This window comes from Schistocerca piceifrons, chromosome 11, assembly GCF_021461385.2.
Source record: "Schistocerca piceifrons isolate TAMUIC-IGC-003096 chromosome 11, iqSchPice1.1, whole genome shotgun sequence".
NCBI lineage: Eukaryota > Metazoa > Arthropoda > Insecta > Orthoptera > Acrididae > Schistocerca > Schistocerca piceifrons.
The window spans coordinates 147,579,720-147,596,850 of record NC_060148.1 but is presented as its reverse complement, the minus strand read 5'-3'; the positions used below and the strand labels follow the sequence as shown (position 1 = coordinate 147,596,850).

General features: G+C 40.6%; 1 protein-coding gene across 4 annotated transcripts in view; it reads right to left on the bottom strand.

Moving 5' to 3' along the window:
- LOC124719903 (zinc finger protein 721-like) overlaps positions 1-17,131 on the bottom strand; it is a 201,810-nt gene that overhangs the window by 105,552 nt on the left and 79,127 nt on the right. For 2 of the 4 annotated variants that reach the window (XM_047245088.1, XM_047245087.1), the window contains exon 4: positions 15,738-15,953. In XM_047245088.1, the coding sequence (XP_047101044.1) occupies positions 15,738-15,953 (216 nt within the window). Of the gene's footprint in view, positions 1-15,737; positions 15,954-17,131 lie in introns of those variants that run through there. The other 2 variants (XM_047245089.1, XM_047245090.1) reach the window with 2 other exon arrangements.

The following is a 17,131-nucleotide window of genomic DNA, read 5'->3' as shown; positions in this document are numbered from 1 at the left end:
TTTTAGTAAACGTCTGGGTATAATAAAAGACTTTGAATACCATATAAAGACGTATGCACATAAACCCTTTTGTCGTACTTCCTATTCTATCCCATCGACAAAGAAAGAAGTAGTCAGAAAGGAAATCAATAAAATGTTAGAATGGGGTATTATTGAGCCCTCAGATTCCGAATATTGTAACCCTCTTGTGGCGGTAATTAAACCCAATGGTGACATCAGATTGGTGTTGGATGCCAGAGAGATCAATAAGATCATTATACCTGTACAAACGAGACCGGAGAACCTAGAAGAGTTAGTACAAAAGTTTTATGGTGCCCACTTCTTGACTTCTTTGGATATGCGTAGTTCACATTGGCAAACTAGAATATCGAAACAATCTCGAAAATATACTGCATTCGTTTTTCTGGGCCGAAGTTACCAGTTTACCGTCATGCCATTTGGGTTGAAAATAAGCGGTGGTGTTTTCATATCGGCATTAGATACCGTACTGGGCAGAGACCTTTTGAATGAAGTTACTTTATATGTGGATGATTTGCTAATTGCTTCTGAAACTTGGGAGGAACATTCGGACTTATTAAGAAGAGTTTTTGCGAAATTTTTGGAATATGGAGTTACTGTAAATTTGAGCAAATCCAAGTTTGCTCATAACCAATTGAAATTTCTTGGACATATAATTACTCCTGAAGGGATAAAACCAAATCCTAAAAAGATGGATGCAATTAACAGATGTGCTTATCCAAAGAATAGAATGGAATTAAAGTCATTTATCGGCTTAGTTTCATTTTTTTCGACGATTTTTACCCAATCAGTTAGAAAACCCAGACTGTTTCTTACGGCTGTTAAGAAAAAATGTCATGTGGGAGTGGAATTCCGAATGCACGCAAGCTTTTGATAACATCCGCAATGCTTTGACTAATGCTCCACTGTTACATCATCCGAGACTTGATCAAGATTTTTATATTGCTGCGGATGCTTCTGAAACAGGATTGGGTGCCACTCTTTTCCAGATGGACAATCCAGAAGATATAAGTACCATCAAAATAATTGAGTTTGCTAGCAGAACACTCTCTAGCTGTGAACGTGCGTATTGTACTACTGAATTGGAAGTACTGGCCATGGTCTGGTCCCTTAGAAATTTTCGCTATTTTGTATATGGAAAGAAGATCATTGTATCCTGCGACCACAAAGCTTTACCTTTTATTTTAACAGGAAGGATGTTCCATTCATGTTTAACCCGGTGGGCCTTGCTACTGCAAGAATATGATATTACACTCAAATACATCAGAGGGAAGGACAACATCATAGCTGATGCTCTTTCAAGACTACCGAAAAGAACGAATGACGACGAGTGTGAAGAACGGACTATTGACTTTAAAGTAATGAATTCATCAAGGCAATATTGTGAGAGGCAGATTTCACAGCTATGTCGAAGTCTTCCACAACTGCAAGAAGATGATAAGTTGTGGAAAGCCATTAGACATGCTGTTGAAAGCAAAACGCTAAGTCACTCTCAAGAACAATATCAATTAAAATCCGGAATATTGTATCGGAGGAAGGATGAAGAAGGTGTTTGGAAAGTTTGTGTTCCAAATAAATATTTAGAATCACTAGTATGGTACACTCACTTGAATTGGGGTCATTTTGGTGCCGCTAAATGTACAGCCAAAATAGCACAATACTGCTATCATCCCAATTTAGGACGTCTAGCTACAAATATTCTTAAGAAGTGCAAAATATGTCAGAAGGCAAAACCCATAAACTATTGTCGGAAGATAGAATTACATCCGATCATCCCACAACAACCTTTAATGTTGGTGTCACGTGGTGTCTGTGGGCCACGTCCCATGACACGTGGACGGTTCAAATATGTTTTGGCCTTCTATGATCTCTTTTCAAAATATGTGAAATTATATCCTTTGAAAAATCTCCACGTTTGACCCATGTTACGTAAATTTATCAACAACTATATAACTGAGCTCGGCAAACCTATAATGATCTTGACAGACAACGCTGCTTATTATACAAGCAAAGTATGGAGAGACACTATGAAAGAACAAGGAATCCAGCACATTTACATATCAAGATTTTACCCTTGTGGAAATCCGGTTGAGAGAATCTTCCGAGAGTTGAACCAATTTTTACAGATGTACATACCCAAACAACATTATAAATGGATCGATTGGATTTATGAATTTGAGAAAGTGTATAATGACTTATCACACTTATCGACAGGTTATTCACCTAACCAAATAGTATTTGGTGAAAGTATTGTGCCAGAATGGATTAAGAAATTACCTGTGATAGAACAAAAGATTACCAAGAAAGAAGATATGGTGAAGAAGGTCTATGAAAACCTGAAGCATCAAGCACAATTGAGAAAAACCCGTTTTGATAAAAATGTGAAGAAAGTAGTCACATATGATGTAGGGGAAGAAATTTCATTGAGAAATCACCCAAAAGCATCAACCAGGAAAAGACTGAATAAGAAATGGCAATATTTATATACAGGTCCATACAAAATAATGAAAATACCTCACGAAGGGAGCTACCTCCTGGCAGATTGTGATACTGATGTAATTAAGGGCTTGTTCCCTCACATAGACCTGAAGAAGTATTATCAATAATGAGCAAAATATAGATTCAAGAAACACTGAATGATACCAAGACTACACTCAGAGTGGACTAAATAAAAGCACCAGTGGATAAATAGGTACTTACACTAACTTACAAAGAAAATTAAAGAATGTATCGAAGATTTCCATGAGATACCTTCTTGGTATCAGCAACAATAACGACGCTGAAATACGATTTATCCTCTCACCGAACAGCGAGGATGGATGATTTAAAAGTGGAATTAAGAGGAAAAGAAAAGGACCAAATCCTCTCTGGTTAAACAAGTGGCCTGATAAGGGTTTTGGCCTAGGATGCCAATCGTCCAACCCGGCTGTGATCCCTGCCTTGCACAGTCGGTTGAAGAACTGAGGGCTTCATCCAAGAAAAAAAATGTGGTGTGAATATGAAGTGATTAGTGCAAAGTGTTTCTAAGACAACCTATAAACAAATGTGGAATTTAGTTAAGGGCATTTTGTCTAGGCCCATTAACTCAACTTAAATATTGTAAAATGTATGTACTGACTTGTTGAGTGAATCTGAGAGTGAGTGTATTTGCCGAAACAAATACCCTCTCCTGTCACAGTACACAAAAAAATAAGCCTGTTCTGTCTGGAACCCTCTTCAAGACATCACAGTCTGGGGGGGGGGGGCCGTGTAACATTACGAGTCAAGATAGCTATAACGGAACTTGAATAGCGTAAAGTTATCATTAAAAACGCACGCCGCGCGATTTGTTACGATTTGGTTGGTCATAATAGTAGTAACATGCTTTTGAATACAATTAAAATATAACGGCGATACCTGTTTGGTGTTATTGGAAATAATATGTAGTAAATTAATGAGTAAGATAGCCGATCCTATAAGAAGAGGTAAAAATGGGCATATTAAGGTGTTTTGCTTTATATCGACTAAGACGGTGATACGGCGTCTTTTTTTTTCGTTTACTCTTAGAAAAAAACAAGTAAAGAAGTGCTAATTGTACATTGTGAAAAATATAGGGGCGAATTTTAAATAGCTACGGTGTATAATCAGACTAACAAATGGACATTTAGTTACGCGAAATTGCGGATAGCGAAGTGTGGTCATTAAATTGAGTACACCTACAGGGCGGTCAATTCTGGGATAAGTCTATTCGCATCTCACGAGGGACGCAGTATTGAGACCGGTTTTTTTTTATTATATCGCGGAGAGCGGGCTTCAATTTATAAAAAGGAGAAAAGCTGTATCATTATCATTAACAAGCAACCAAAACTGTTCATCAAACAGTTTCGGTGAATGAGTGGTGAATGCGAAATGAAACTGTGAACGAAGTTATGTTAAATAAAACAGAAGAGACAAGACAGTTTGGTCGTATCTGTTATTATTCCATAAACTGTAACATTTCTTCTCATTGTACGAAGCTTTTATAGATGATAGTTATGACAATTTGCTTTGAAGGGATCTCGTTACGAGTTAAGTTTTGGGGACCTGGTCAAGAGGGGATTGTTCATAGATACTAACTACTGCAGCTATTCTGGAATCAGGTGCTACCGTGACCGCTGTGTGTTGTCAATGGCTTAAGGTCATCATATCTCATGCTCTAAGATCGCCGCGCCTTTCCTCTTGGTATAACGGTGTCTCACGGTAACAACGACAACGCCGACGATGAAAGAAGATATGGTACAACGTCATGACTGTTATGGTATAGAGAATGCTCTGAACGAGGATATTGTGTGTTGCCAGCATACAACCTCTATCTATGTCCATTCATCCTAAATGATAGATTAGTGGTAGCCATATCAATGTCAAAGGCCGATTAGTGTGTACAGAACAGCTGGTATATGTCATGTGTCATTTCACATATGGCTGTCCTTTTGACAGTATATGTTTTGCCAGTTACAGGGCTGGTATAGGTGCTGGTAAGAGGGTGCATAGGGCAACCCTTACAGTGGGAACAGTAACAGGAATAGGAGCCATAGGGTAGACAAATGGGTAGAGATGGAACATAGAGGCTATCATGGAGATTGGGAGGCCAATTAAAGGCTATTCTAGGTGCCGTGGGAAAAATGTCAGACTGAATGTACCTCATTTCAGGGCATAATTTTAGGAAGTCATAGCCTTGTCAAAGTAGCCAATTAATACATTCAAGACCACAATAATACTGAGTGACAAGAGATGTACCCCAAAGCTTTTTTTGGGGTGGGAGTGGGGGGAGGTGGGGGGGGGGGGGGAGGGAGGGGAGGGGATCAGCAGTACCAGGATAGGATGTGATGGCCTGGGAAATCCACTTTTGAACTACACTGGCAGAGTGATTATGTCCAGTGAAGGCTGAGATGAGAATGGTTGTGTATTGCTGTAAAGAGTTTGCATCTGAACAAAAAAGTTTGCCTTGAAAGCCAACGCTGTATAGGAGGGAACGTTTGACACGGAAAGGATGGAAACTGTCAAAATGTAAGTACTGTTAGTAGGTTTAATGTGAAAGTAAGTGTGTAGCTGACCCTCAATGAGGATGATGTCAACATCAAGGAAAGTGGCATGGGATTCGGAATAGGACCATACGAAATTTAATTGGGAAAATGTATTTTGAGATTCCAAAAAGTTTAACAGATCAGCTTCACCATGAGTCTACAAGTTGATTAAAGTGAGCAAGAAAGACATCACAGGTTTGGAATAACGTGAGCAGTGGTCGGGGTAATGTTGAGCAGGAGACGGACCATGTGCTTTAGGGATGCTGGTATAGAGTGATAGGGCTCCAATGGTGACAATGACAAGCAAGGTATGTGATGGGAGTGGGACAGACACAGATTTCAGACAGTCTAGGAGATGGTTGGTGTCTTTAACACAATAGGGAAGTCTTCGTACTATATGTTGCAGGCGTTGATAAAGTAAAGCAGATATACATTTGGTTGGTGCTTTGAAGCCAGCAGCTATGATTGGGTTTGTGGATCTTAGGAAGAAGGTAAAATGTGGGGGTGTGTGTTTTGTGTGGGGTAAGAAGTTCTGCGGATTGAGGTGCTAGCCTTTGTGAAGGGCCTGAGGTTTAAAGGAGGGACTATACGAGGCCAGTTTTCATCACGAGGACACAATCTCGATGGAAGATGTACACAGAGGTGTCAAGACAGCTGGTATACACCCTCGCTTGCATGCTACCACTGCTCACGTAATATAGTGGTATATTCCTTCTCAGGCGGGAGGATACTGATGGAGTCATCAGTTTTTAGGTACAAAGAGTCTGGAGTTCTGCAAAGGAGAGGTTAGCATTGCTTCACAGCCCTCCCACCACACACATGGCCTCAATTTAAGTTAATGTCTTTGGTCTCAGCATTTATTCTCAGTAAATATTCCTTTCTTCACTACCTGTATCTGTTATTTTCTGACTTGTCTATTTTTCCCTGTTCTGCATCTGTACCACATATAATGCACTTACTTTTCCACTCCTATTAACTCTCGCACTATGCTTTGTCTGTAATCTCTATCTTGCTTATTACTCTATCTTCCATCTTTAAAGTTTTCATATCTCGTCCAGCAGCAGCAGGAGAACACGCACATAAAGGTATTTAAATTTGCAAACTTTTTGAGCCAGAGGTTCCTCCTTCTGGAAGAAGGGTTAAAGGGGAGGAAGAGAGATGAAGACAAAGGGTTGGTGAGGTTTAAGAAATGGGGAGAGTTTGAAAAAGTCACCCAGAACACCGGGTCAGGGGAGACTAACTGGATAGGATGAGAAGGAAAGACTCATTCCTCCTCGTCCTGTCTGGCAAGTCTCCCATAACCTGGGGTTCTGAATGACTTTTGCCAGCTCTCCCCAGATCCTAAACCTTACCAATCCTTTTCCTTCACCCTTCTTCCTCCCTCTTCAACCCTTCTGCCAGAAGAAGGAACCTCTAGTTCCAAAAGCTTGCAGATTTAAATACCTTTATATGTGTATTCTCCTGCCACTGCTTGATGAATAGATATTTTTTTTATCCATCCAATTTAATTATATTTTATTCTATGGTAGAGAATATAAAGAGCTATAATCTTCTGCTACTAGAGGTGTAAGAAAATTAGTGAAATACTTCAGCAGTCAGGGCATCTAGATCAATGTCATCATATCTCAGTTACTAGCATTTAAAACAGACAGTTCTTACAACACCAATATAAATAATATATGTGACATTTCAACAACATAAACTGGCTTCTGTAAATTTCTGGTTGCATATGCTGATTAAAGTCTGTGGCAAACAAACCACATTAATTTTGTATTTGGAAAAGTGAGTAGTGGCTTAAATATTCTTAGTCAGCTCACAAAGACAGTTCATAGTGTGCTATGGAAAAATGCAGACTGGCAATGGCAAGGAAAGCCTTTCTGAAAAAGAGAAATTTGTTAACATCGAGTATAGATTTAAGTATCAGGAAGTATTTTCTGAAAGTATTTGTATGGAGCGTAGCCATGTATGGTAGTGAAACATGGACAGTAAATAGTTTAGACAAGAAGAGAATAGAAGCTTTCGAAATGTGGTGCTACAGAATAATTAGATGGGTAGATCATATAACTAATGAGGTGGTACTGAATAGAATTGGGGAGAAGAGGAATTTGTGGCACAACTTGTCTAGAAGAAGGAATCAGTTGGTAGGACATGTTCTGAGGCATCAAGGGATCACCAATTTTGTACTGGAGGGCAGCGTGAAGGGTAAAAATTGTAGAGGGACACCAAGACATGAATACACTAAACAGATTCAGAAGGATGTAAGTTGCAGTAGGTACTGGGAGATGAAGAAGCTTGCACAGGACAGGGTAGCATGGAAAGCTGCATCAAACCAGTCTCTGGACTGAAGACCACAACAACAACAACAACAACAACAGTCATAGACAATCATGTCATGAAGTTTTATTTTATTTTATTTATTTATTTATTTTTTTTAAGTCAACCACTGAAGTTATCAAGAACAGTAATGCACATTCTCACAGCACCAAAACGAAACATAACTACTTTTGGAAAAGAATAAAATTAAAACTGACAAGGCAAAATTCATGCATAAATAGTTTGATTTTGTTTACCAAACTATATAAGAACATGCAAGGGGATTGATTTTAACACCAAATTAAAATCTTTCCTGACGGAAAAATGTTTATATTCATTCAATGAATTTTAAGACACTGCTTATGATACAAATCAGTAGCACATCAACCACAGAGTAATAAATGAATAGATACAAGACATTATTATAGTCTGTAACATATATTGTAAATTTGCTGTTATATGATATATGACACTTGCAAAAACTGCAACTGTGATACCTTCATGCAAAGAAACAGTAAATAAATAAATAAAAGTTTATTTTTTAATTCTTCTACAAGTTGCTTTCTTTAACTAACAGGAATATTCTAATAAATTATTAAAACACAGATATTAGGGAAACAGCTTAGTTATCTGCTTACAATTTTTCTTTTATGATACTGTTCAACTAATTCTGTGCATACATGATCATTTGATGTATGCCAAGAGTTTATTCTCAACTTATTGTGCAAAACCTTCAATTTAAGATTATACCTCTTAACGGGTGGATTACAAAAGCATTTTAAATTTTTAAACTAGATCTATAATTAGGGTGACCTCTAGTAAATCAGGACAAAAATTTGAAAATTTAAAATACTGGTTTTAGTGTTATTAGAAGCTGTAAGTTTTCTAGTTCATTCTCTAACATAATATTTAAGGAACAAATTACAGGCATACCACTTTTGTAATGAAATACATAGAGAGTGTATTCAAGATAAAAGTTAGCAACCAAATGTCCCTATTTACTCATGCCAGTGAGGATGAATTGGACAGTCACTTAGGTAAACTGGACAGTGCTACAATAACATTTCTTCTCCTTTTGTCACCTACTGAACATAATTATTACAGAGGTATTCTGAGAGTCTCAGGACAACTTGTGTACTACTGAATGTCTTTTTTTAAAATACACATCTATCACAAAGAAACTTCTTGTTTGTCTCAGCCACCCCACACATTTCCTGATCCCACTCCTTTCCCCTTCATCCCAATTCTGATGATATACAGCCACTGTATTTTATACAACAAAACCCACACATTGCATCTTCTTCCTCTGATTTTGAGCATGATGTTGCTGGAAGCACCCCCCCCCCCTTTTTCCTCCACCTTCTGTTTCCATTCTTCACTTTTTTTCCTTTCTGTAACATATTTTCAAGGAGATGTTAAGTGAACTGCTCGCTGCTTCCTTCTTGATGCATTGTGGTCCATTTGTTTCTTCATAGGTGGAAGAAGACAGTGGAAAGATTCCAAAGGTGATATGGATCCTGTCTACTTTTCAGTGCTAGTTTCTGTCGTTGTAGGAACAGGACAATGATTGGGCACAGCAGCATATTCAGCAGCTTCCTCTGTTGTCATGCAAGCAGGGAGAAAATCACGTTCTGAGAGAGCATTTGCACTGAATGGACAAACCCCAGTTGATCTGAACCCACTCTCAGCAGCAGCAGCCATCGCTGCAGTCAATTAGGCTGTTTTGAAAACCTTTCCAAAAGATAGAACTTGTTGCTTTTTGTTTCCTCCAGGTTGTTTCTCACAAAAGTACTGCACTCAATGTCACAATATGACTTCAATACTTGAAAAATAAACTACCTAATAGCTGAAGTCACTGAGTTGTATGACTAGACTGTACGTCATTTTCCTCAAACCTCCACGCCTTTTCACTTTTATGGGAAGTGTGTCCATCCAGAGGTAAGAGACATCTTCCAGGAACCCAATGAGTTTGAAAATAATGCAACCATTTTGAAAAGGCATCTTCATTTATTCAAACTGAGTCTGTCATTGTCACCAATGACCACTAGGAAAACCAACAGAAAATTAAATATGAAACTTTTTGGCTTTAAATATTGTCATCGGCAGAATGCAATTTCCGATTGAGTTCGGGCAGGCAAGAATGGTAACAAGTTCACTCCACTTGATGCAAGTCTGCAGATAGATAGCTTTGGAAACTTTCATTGCAAATATATTGTTGCTTGGTCTAGCATTCATTTGCAAACACGATTAACCACAAATTAAGCTCTCCCAAGGTTTTACCCAATAAAGTAAAATATTGCTCAATGTTATGTTTATTAAGGCACTTGTAACAATACAAAGAGAGATCTCCATCCTTCCTGAATGATATCTCAGGACTGCGCTTAAAGAAAACAATAAGCCTACAATTTTTGCCTTTAAGTCTTTTAGAAACTTATGTTCAATTTCATTTTGCTCTCTCTCTCTCTCTCTCTCTCTCTCTCTATATATATATATATATATATATATATATATATATATATATATATATATATATATATACACATTGTTGCTTGGTTCGGACATTTGGTTCACGCACTCGGCCGAGCGGCCGGTGGTGCGAAGCTACCATCCGTGGGATTAGACACACAAACACACACCAACATACACACAAAATTCAAGCTTTCGCAACAAACTGTTGCCTCATCAGGAAAGAGGGAAGGAGAGGGAAAGATGAAAGGAAGTGGGTTTTAAAGGAGAGGGGAAGGAGTCACTCCAATCCCGGGAGCGGAAAGACTTACCTTAGGGGGAAAAAAGGACAGGTATACACTCGCACACACACACACACATATCCATCCACACATACAGACACAAGCAGACATATTTAAAGACAAATAGTTTGGGCAGAGATGTCAGTCGAGGCAGAAGTGCAGGGGTAAAGATGTTGTTGAATGACAGGCGAGGTATGAGTGGCGGCAACTTGAAATTAGCGGAGATTGAGGCCTGGTGGATAACGGGAAGAGAGGATATATTGAAGAGCAAGTTCCCATCTCCGGAGTTCGGATAGGTTGGTGTTAGTGGGAAGTATCCAGATAACCCGGACGGTGTAACACTGTGCCAAGATGTGCTGGCGGTGCACCAAGGCATGTTTAGCCACAGGGTGATCCTCATTACCAACAAACACTGTCTGCCTGTGCCCATTCATGCGAATGGACAGTTTGTTGCTGGTCATTCCCACATAGAATGTATCACAGTGTAGGCAGGTCAGTTGGTAGATCACGTGGGTGCTTTCACACATGGCTCTGCCTTTGATCGTGTACACCTTCCGGGCTACAGGACTGGAGTAGGTGGTGGTGGGAGGGTGCATGGGACAGGTTTTACACCGGGGGCGGTTACAAGGGTAGGAGCCAGAGGGCAGGGAAGGTGGTTTGGGGATTTCATAGGGATGAACTAAGAGGTTACGAAGGTTAGGTGGATGGCGGAAAGACACTCTTGGTGGAGTGGCGAGGATTTCATGAAGGATGGATCTCATTTCAGGGCAGGATTTGAGGAAGTCGTATCCCTGCTGGAGAGCCACATTCAGAATCTGATCCAGTCCCGGAAAGTATCCTGTCACAAGCGGGGCACTTTTGTGGTTCTTCTGTGGGAGGTTCTGGGTTTGAGAGGATGAGGAAGTGGCTCTGGTTATTTGCTTCTGTACCAGGTCGGGAGGGTAGTTGCGGGATGCAAAAGCTGTTGTCAGGTTGTTGGTGTAATGCTTCAGGGATTCCGGACTGGAGCAGATTCGTTTGCCACGAAGACCTAGGCTGTAGGAAAGGGACCGTTTGACATGGAATGGATGGCAGCTGTCGTAATGGAGGTACTGTTGCTTGTTGGTGGGTTTGATGTGGACGGACGTGTGAAGCTGGCCATTGGACAGGTGGAGGTCAACATCAAGGAAAGTGTGTCTGTCGACCTGCCAGCACTTTCATTTGGTAAGTCACATCTTTGTTTTTAGATATATTTTTCCTACGTGGAATGTTTCCCTATATATATATATATATAAAAAATAGAGGGAAACATTCCATGTAGGAAAAATATATCTAAAAACAAAGATGATGTGACTTACCAAATATATATATATATAAAAAATAGAGGGAAACATTCCATGTAGGAAAAATATATCTAAAAACAAAGATGATGTGACTTACCAAATGAAAGTGCTGGCAGGTCGACAGACACACAAACAAACACAAACATACACACAAAATTCAAGCTTTCGCAACAAACTGTTGCCTCATCAGGAAAGAGGGAAGGAAAGGGAAAGACGAAAGGATGTGGGTTTTAAGGGAGAGGGTAAGGAGTCATTCAAATCCCAGGAGCGGAAAGACTTACCTTAGGGGGAAAAAAGGATGGGTATACACTCGCACACACACACATATCCATCCGCACATACACAGACACCATGTGTGTGTGTGTCTATATATATATATATATATAAAAAAAGAAAGCAACTTTTCTTTCAACATCAGAGTCCAATCCGAACCCACAAGATGATGAACAAAGCATCCATTCTACTAACTGCTTGTCTTATTTGACAGTAAACATAGTCTGTTCACACATCTTTTTACACCAATCATCATTACAACTTTGTAGATAACAGTGACAACACAAACAAGGCACTCCAAATAGCTATGCAGCATGACATGTGCTCCTCCCTCGGCAACTTTGCATGTATCATCTTCAGTTCAGTCACCTTTATCTTTAACCATCTGTGGGAGTATAGTAAAAACTAAATCAGAAAAATGTGCTGTACCTATTTTGCTTTAATTTAGTGCCCCTATTCATCCAAAAAGTAGTGTTTTTAGCTACAGAGGTTGGTAACAGTGAAACCATTTTCCACGGATGGAAGAAGTGCTGTAACTTCATTTCAGATCTCAGATTTAAAAACTACGAGAAACAAATACATAATCAGAGTAACAATTCACTTATTACACTACATTTAAAGAAACAAAATATTCGTAAGCGAAAGTGTCTGTTGCTCTTAGCTTCAATTACTGGTATTTTTTATGAGACATTCAGAACACAACACTAGACTCGTAGCCTGTCAGGCAGTTTCCTGATACATGAATCCTGATACATAATCTGAAGTTGGCAGCACCTTCTTATATACAGGGTGGTCCATTGATAGTGACCAGGCCAAATATCTCACGAAATAAGCATCAAACGAAAACACTACAAAGAACAAAACTCATCTAGCTTGAAGGGAGAAACCAGATGGCGCTATGGTGGGCCCGCTAGATGGCGCTGCCATAGGTCAAACGGATATCAACTGCGTTTTTTTAAATAGGAACCCCCATTTTTTATTACATATTCATGTAGTACGTAAAGAAATATGATTGTTTTAGTTGGACCACTTTTTTCGCTTTGTGATAGATGGTGCTGTAATGGTCACAAACGTATAAGTACGTGGTATCACGTAACATTCCGCCAGAGGGGACGGTATTTGCTTCCTGATAAATTACCCGTGTTAAAATGGACCGTTTACCAATTGCGGAAAAGGTCGATATCGTGTTGATGTATGGCTATTGTGATCAAAAGGCCCAATGGGCGAGTACTATGTATGCTGCTCAGTATCCTGGAAGACACCATCCAAGTGTCCGGACCATTCGCCGGATAGTTACGTTATTTAAGGAAATAGGAAGTGTTCAGCCACATGTGAGATGTCAACCACGACCTGCAACAAATGATGATGCCCACGTAGGTGTTTTAGCTGGTGTCGCGGCTAATCCGCACATCAGCAGCAGACAAATTGCACGAGAATCAGGAATCTCAAAAACGTTAGTGTTGAGAATGCTACATCAACATCAATTGCACCCATACCATATTTCTGTGCACCAGGAATTGCATGGCGACGACTTTGAACGTCGTGTACAGTTCTGCCACTGGGCACAAGAGAAATTAAGGGACGATGACAGATTTTTTTGCAGATGTTTTATTTAGCGACAAAGCGTCGTTCACCAACAGCAGTAACGTAAACTGACATAATATGCACTATTGGCCAACGGAAAATCCACGACGGCTGTGACAAGTGGAACATCAGCGATCTTGGCAGGTTAATGTATGGTGCGGCATTATGGGAGGAAGGATAATTGGCCCCCATTTTATCGATGGCAATCTAAGTGGTGCAATGTATGCTGATTTCCTACGTAATGTTCTACCGATGTTACTACAAGATGTTTCACTGCATGACAGAATGGCGATGTACTTCCAACATGGTGGATGTCCGGCAAATAGTTCACGTGCAGTTGAAGCGGTATTGAATAGCATGAAAGACAGATGGATTGGTCATTGAAGCACCATACCGTGGCCCACACGTTCACTGGATCTGACACCCTGGATTTCTTTCTGTGAGGAAAGTTGAAGGATATTTGCTATCTTGATCCACCGACAATGCCTGACAACATGCGTCAACGCATTGTCAATGCATGTGCGAGCATTACAGAAGGTGAACTACTCGCAGTTGAGAGGAATGTCATTATGCGTATTGCCAAATGCATTGAGGTTGGCGGACATCATTTTGAGCGACTCTTCAGTTTCTCCCAGCGTATTTGTTGCTCGAAGAGTCCACGGGTATACTGCCGGTTCATAGTTTCCAACGGGCACAATATTTCGGCGATCAGACATGTCGCCATCGTCAGGTGCGCTGACGAACTGAGCTCCTGAGGGCGGGCGGCCGATTTAAATCCCCTCCCCCCACGGGTCACTCTCTTGACCGTCCGCGCCTGCGTGCCGGCGGTCATGAAGATTTGGGCGTCGGAATCTGTTGTAGCGTCATTGTGCCTGCTACGTCCGCCCTGGTTGCCAGCTCATACGAACTGGCAACCAGGGCGGACGTAGCAAGCACATCGATGCTATGACAGATTCTGACGCCCACGTCTTCACAACCACCGGCGCGCAGGCGCAGATGGCGAAGAGAGCGACCCGCGGGGGGAGGGGATTTAAATCGGCTGCCCGCCCTCAGGAGCTCAGTTCGTCAGTGCACCAGACAATGGCGACATGTCTGATCGCTGAAATATTGTGCCCGTTGGACACTATGAACTGGCGGTATACCCATGGACTCTTCGAGCAACATTTTGAGCGTTTATTGCATTAATGTGCTATTTACAGGTAATCACAGTGTAACAGCATGCGTTCTCAGAAATGATAAGTTCTCAAACGTACATGTATCACATTGGAACAACTGAAATAAAATGTACCAACATTCTGTATTTTAATTTAAAAAACCTACTGTGACTATTAAAGTGCCATCTATCACAAAGCGAAACAAGTGGTCCAACTAAAACATTCATATTTCTTTACATACTACAGGAATATGTAATAAAAATAGAGGGTTCCTAGTTATAGAAAAACGCAGTTGATACTCGTTTGACCTATTGCAGCGCCATCTAGTCAGCCAACCATAGCGTCATCTGGTTTCCCCCTTCAAGCTAGACAAGTTTCATTCTTAGTAGTTTTTTCGTTTGACGCTTGTTTCGTGGGATATTTGGCCCGGTCACGATCAATGGACCACCCTCTACAGTTCATTTCTACTGAAGAATAAAAATTCTGTAGTTGTCCCCATTTAGTCACTATCCTGATTCCCCAAGCTTCCCTTATATGAAATACTGAAAATCAAATTTTTGTTGACTCTGGAAGCCACTGGACAGGCAACCTGGCAACTGGAACCATGTGACAATTTTAGCAATTCAGTAATATAGACGTACAAGAACTGAAAGGGAACAATAAGAACGGTAGATGACGAACCAAGTACTCAGATTTAAAAGGTGTAGCACACCTACCATTCAATCTATACATCGAAGAAGCTATGACAGAAATAAAAGAAGAGCTCAATAAATGGATTACAATTCAGGCTGAAATAATGTCAATGGGTCGAATCGGTGATGACACTACCATCCTCAGTGAAAGTGAGAAAGAAATGCAACACCTGTTAAATGGAATTAACAATCTAATGAGCACACACTACAGATTACTTCTCTCAGGCACAGTGGCTGGCAGTATAGTCTCAGTGGCCAGATATATGGTATGGTCGTGTGTGTGTGTGTGTGTGTGTGTGTGTGTGTGTGTGTGTGTGTGTGTGTGTGTGTGTGTACTCTAACTCATCTGCAGGTTAGCAAAGTTCTAAGACCAGTTTATGTGCCTTTAGATAAGTCAGTGCCTCTACTATTTGAATAACTTGATGTTCCTAACAAGTCTACGGTTGCTTCAACATCTCTATGGATAAAACATGTGTACTGACCATTTGTCCTTTCGCTTGTTGGAAAACTAGTTCTCAAATGAACAGTTTACAAACAGTCGGTGGTGTCCACACTGTGTGACAGGGGGTGAATAAGAGCTACAGACACTTACCTCTTCAAACCTCGAGAGCTGAGACGGCTGCTCATCTTCCGCCTCCGTCTTGATTCCTTCAATCTTCGGGTACAACAACGGGAATGTTTCATCGTCTTCCACCTGGATGTGATTCTCCGTCTCCTTAAAACTGCTTTCCCTCGTTCCATTAACAGGCGGTGAGGTTTCGGTGTCTGTTTCTTCTATTTTAACATTAACTTCACTGTGCACTGAAATCTGAAAGTATAAAATAACTTATTACAGATTTAAATTATACTGAAAATTGTGAAATACAGCAGGCAACCACAAATCCAGGTTAATGCCAACCCGAGACTCCATGCATAATGGAAAATAAACGTGTTATTACCAGAAACTGCTATTTTATTTTGAAAATATGCTACACTATCTGAGCAAAACTATCTGGCCGCCTCTTAGTGGACACAAATATGGGGTCTGTACCCTTCACTTTTATGACGGTCCAAACTCTGCGGGGTACACCTCAGATGAGGTCTCCAAATGTCTGTGGAAGAATGGCAGCCCATTCTTTCTCGAGAGCTGCAACATGAGAAGACAGCGATGTCAACACCAGGATGTGGAGCGAGTCCACATTCTTATTCACCCGAAAGATGTTCCGCTGTGCTCAGGTGAGGTCTCTGGATGGGTCAGTCGATTTCAGGAATCTTGTTGCACATGAACCACTGCCTCACAGATTCTGCTTTATGACAAGGTGCACTGTTATGCTGATACAATCGGTCATTGTCTCCAAACTGTTCTTCTACTGTACGTGTACACAATAATGTAAAATCTGTTCATATTCTTCTGCATTTAGTACTTTCGTAAGCACAATAAGGAGACCAACACCCTATACCGCAAAAAATACTCCTGTGCCGTAAAACCACCTCCTTCCTACTTTATCGCTGGCACTACATGCAGTGGCATATAACATTCGCCAAACCCAAACCCTTCCATTAGATGGCAACAGAATATGGCATGACTCATCACTCGGAATTACCCACCCACAATCCAGTGGCACTGATCTTTATACCATCACAAATGTCACCTGGCTTTAACTACAGAAATACGAGGGCGGTTTGATAATTTCTCAGAATCACCACGAGTAGTCAGCACTAGTGTGACGAGCTGTTCACGTGATATTCATTGGACTGTTGCCCATAAACATGTACCATGTTAGCTCGGAAGTGAGCTTTGGTGGTGACGTAGCTCTGCTGTTGTTTCCGTGTAGTGATTTGCGAAGGTGGATAAAAATCGAGATTTGAGCAGTGATTAAGTACTTCTTAAAGAAAGGTACAAAAGTGAAGGACATTCGTGCCAATTTTCAGAATACACTGGGGGACTCTGCTCCCTTCTATTCTGACTGTTGCCAAGTGGACAGACGAATTTAAATTCGATTGGGA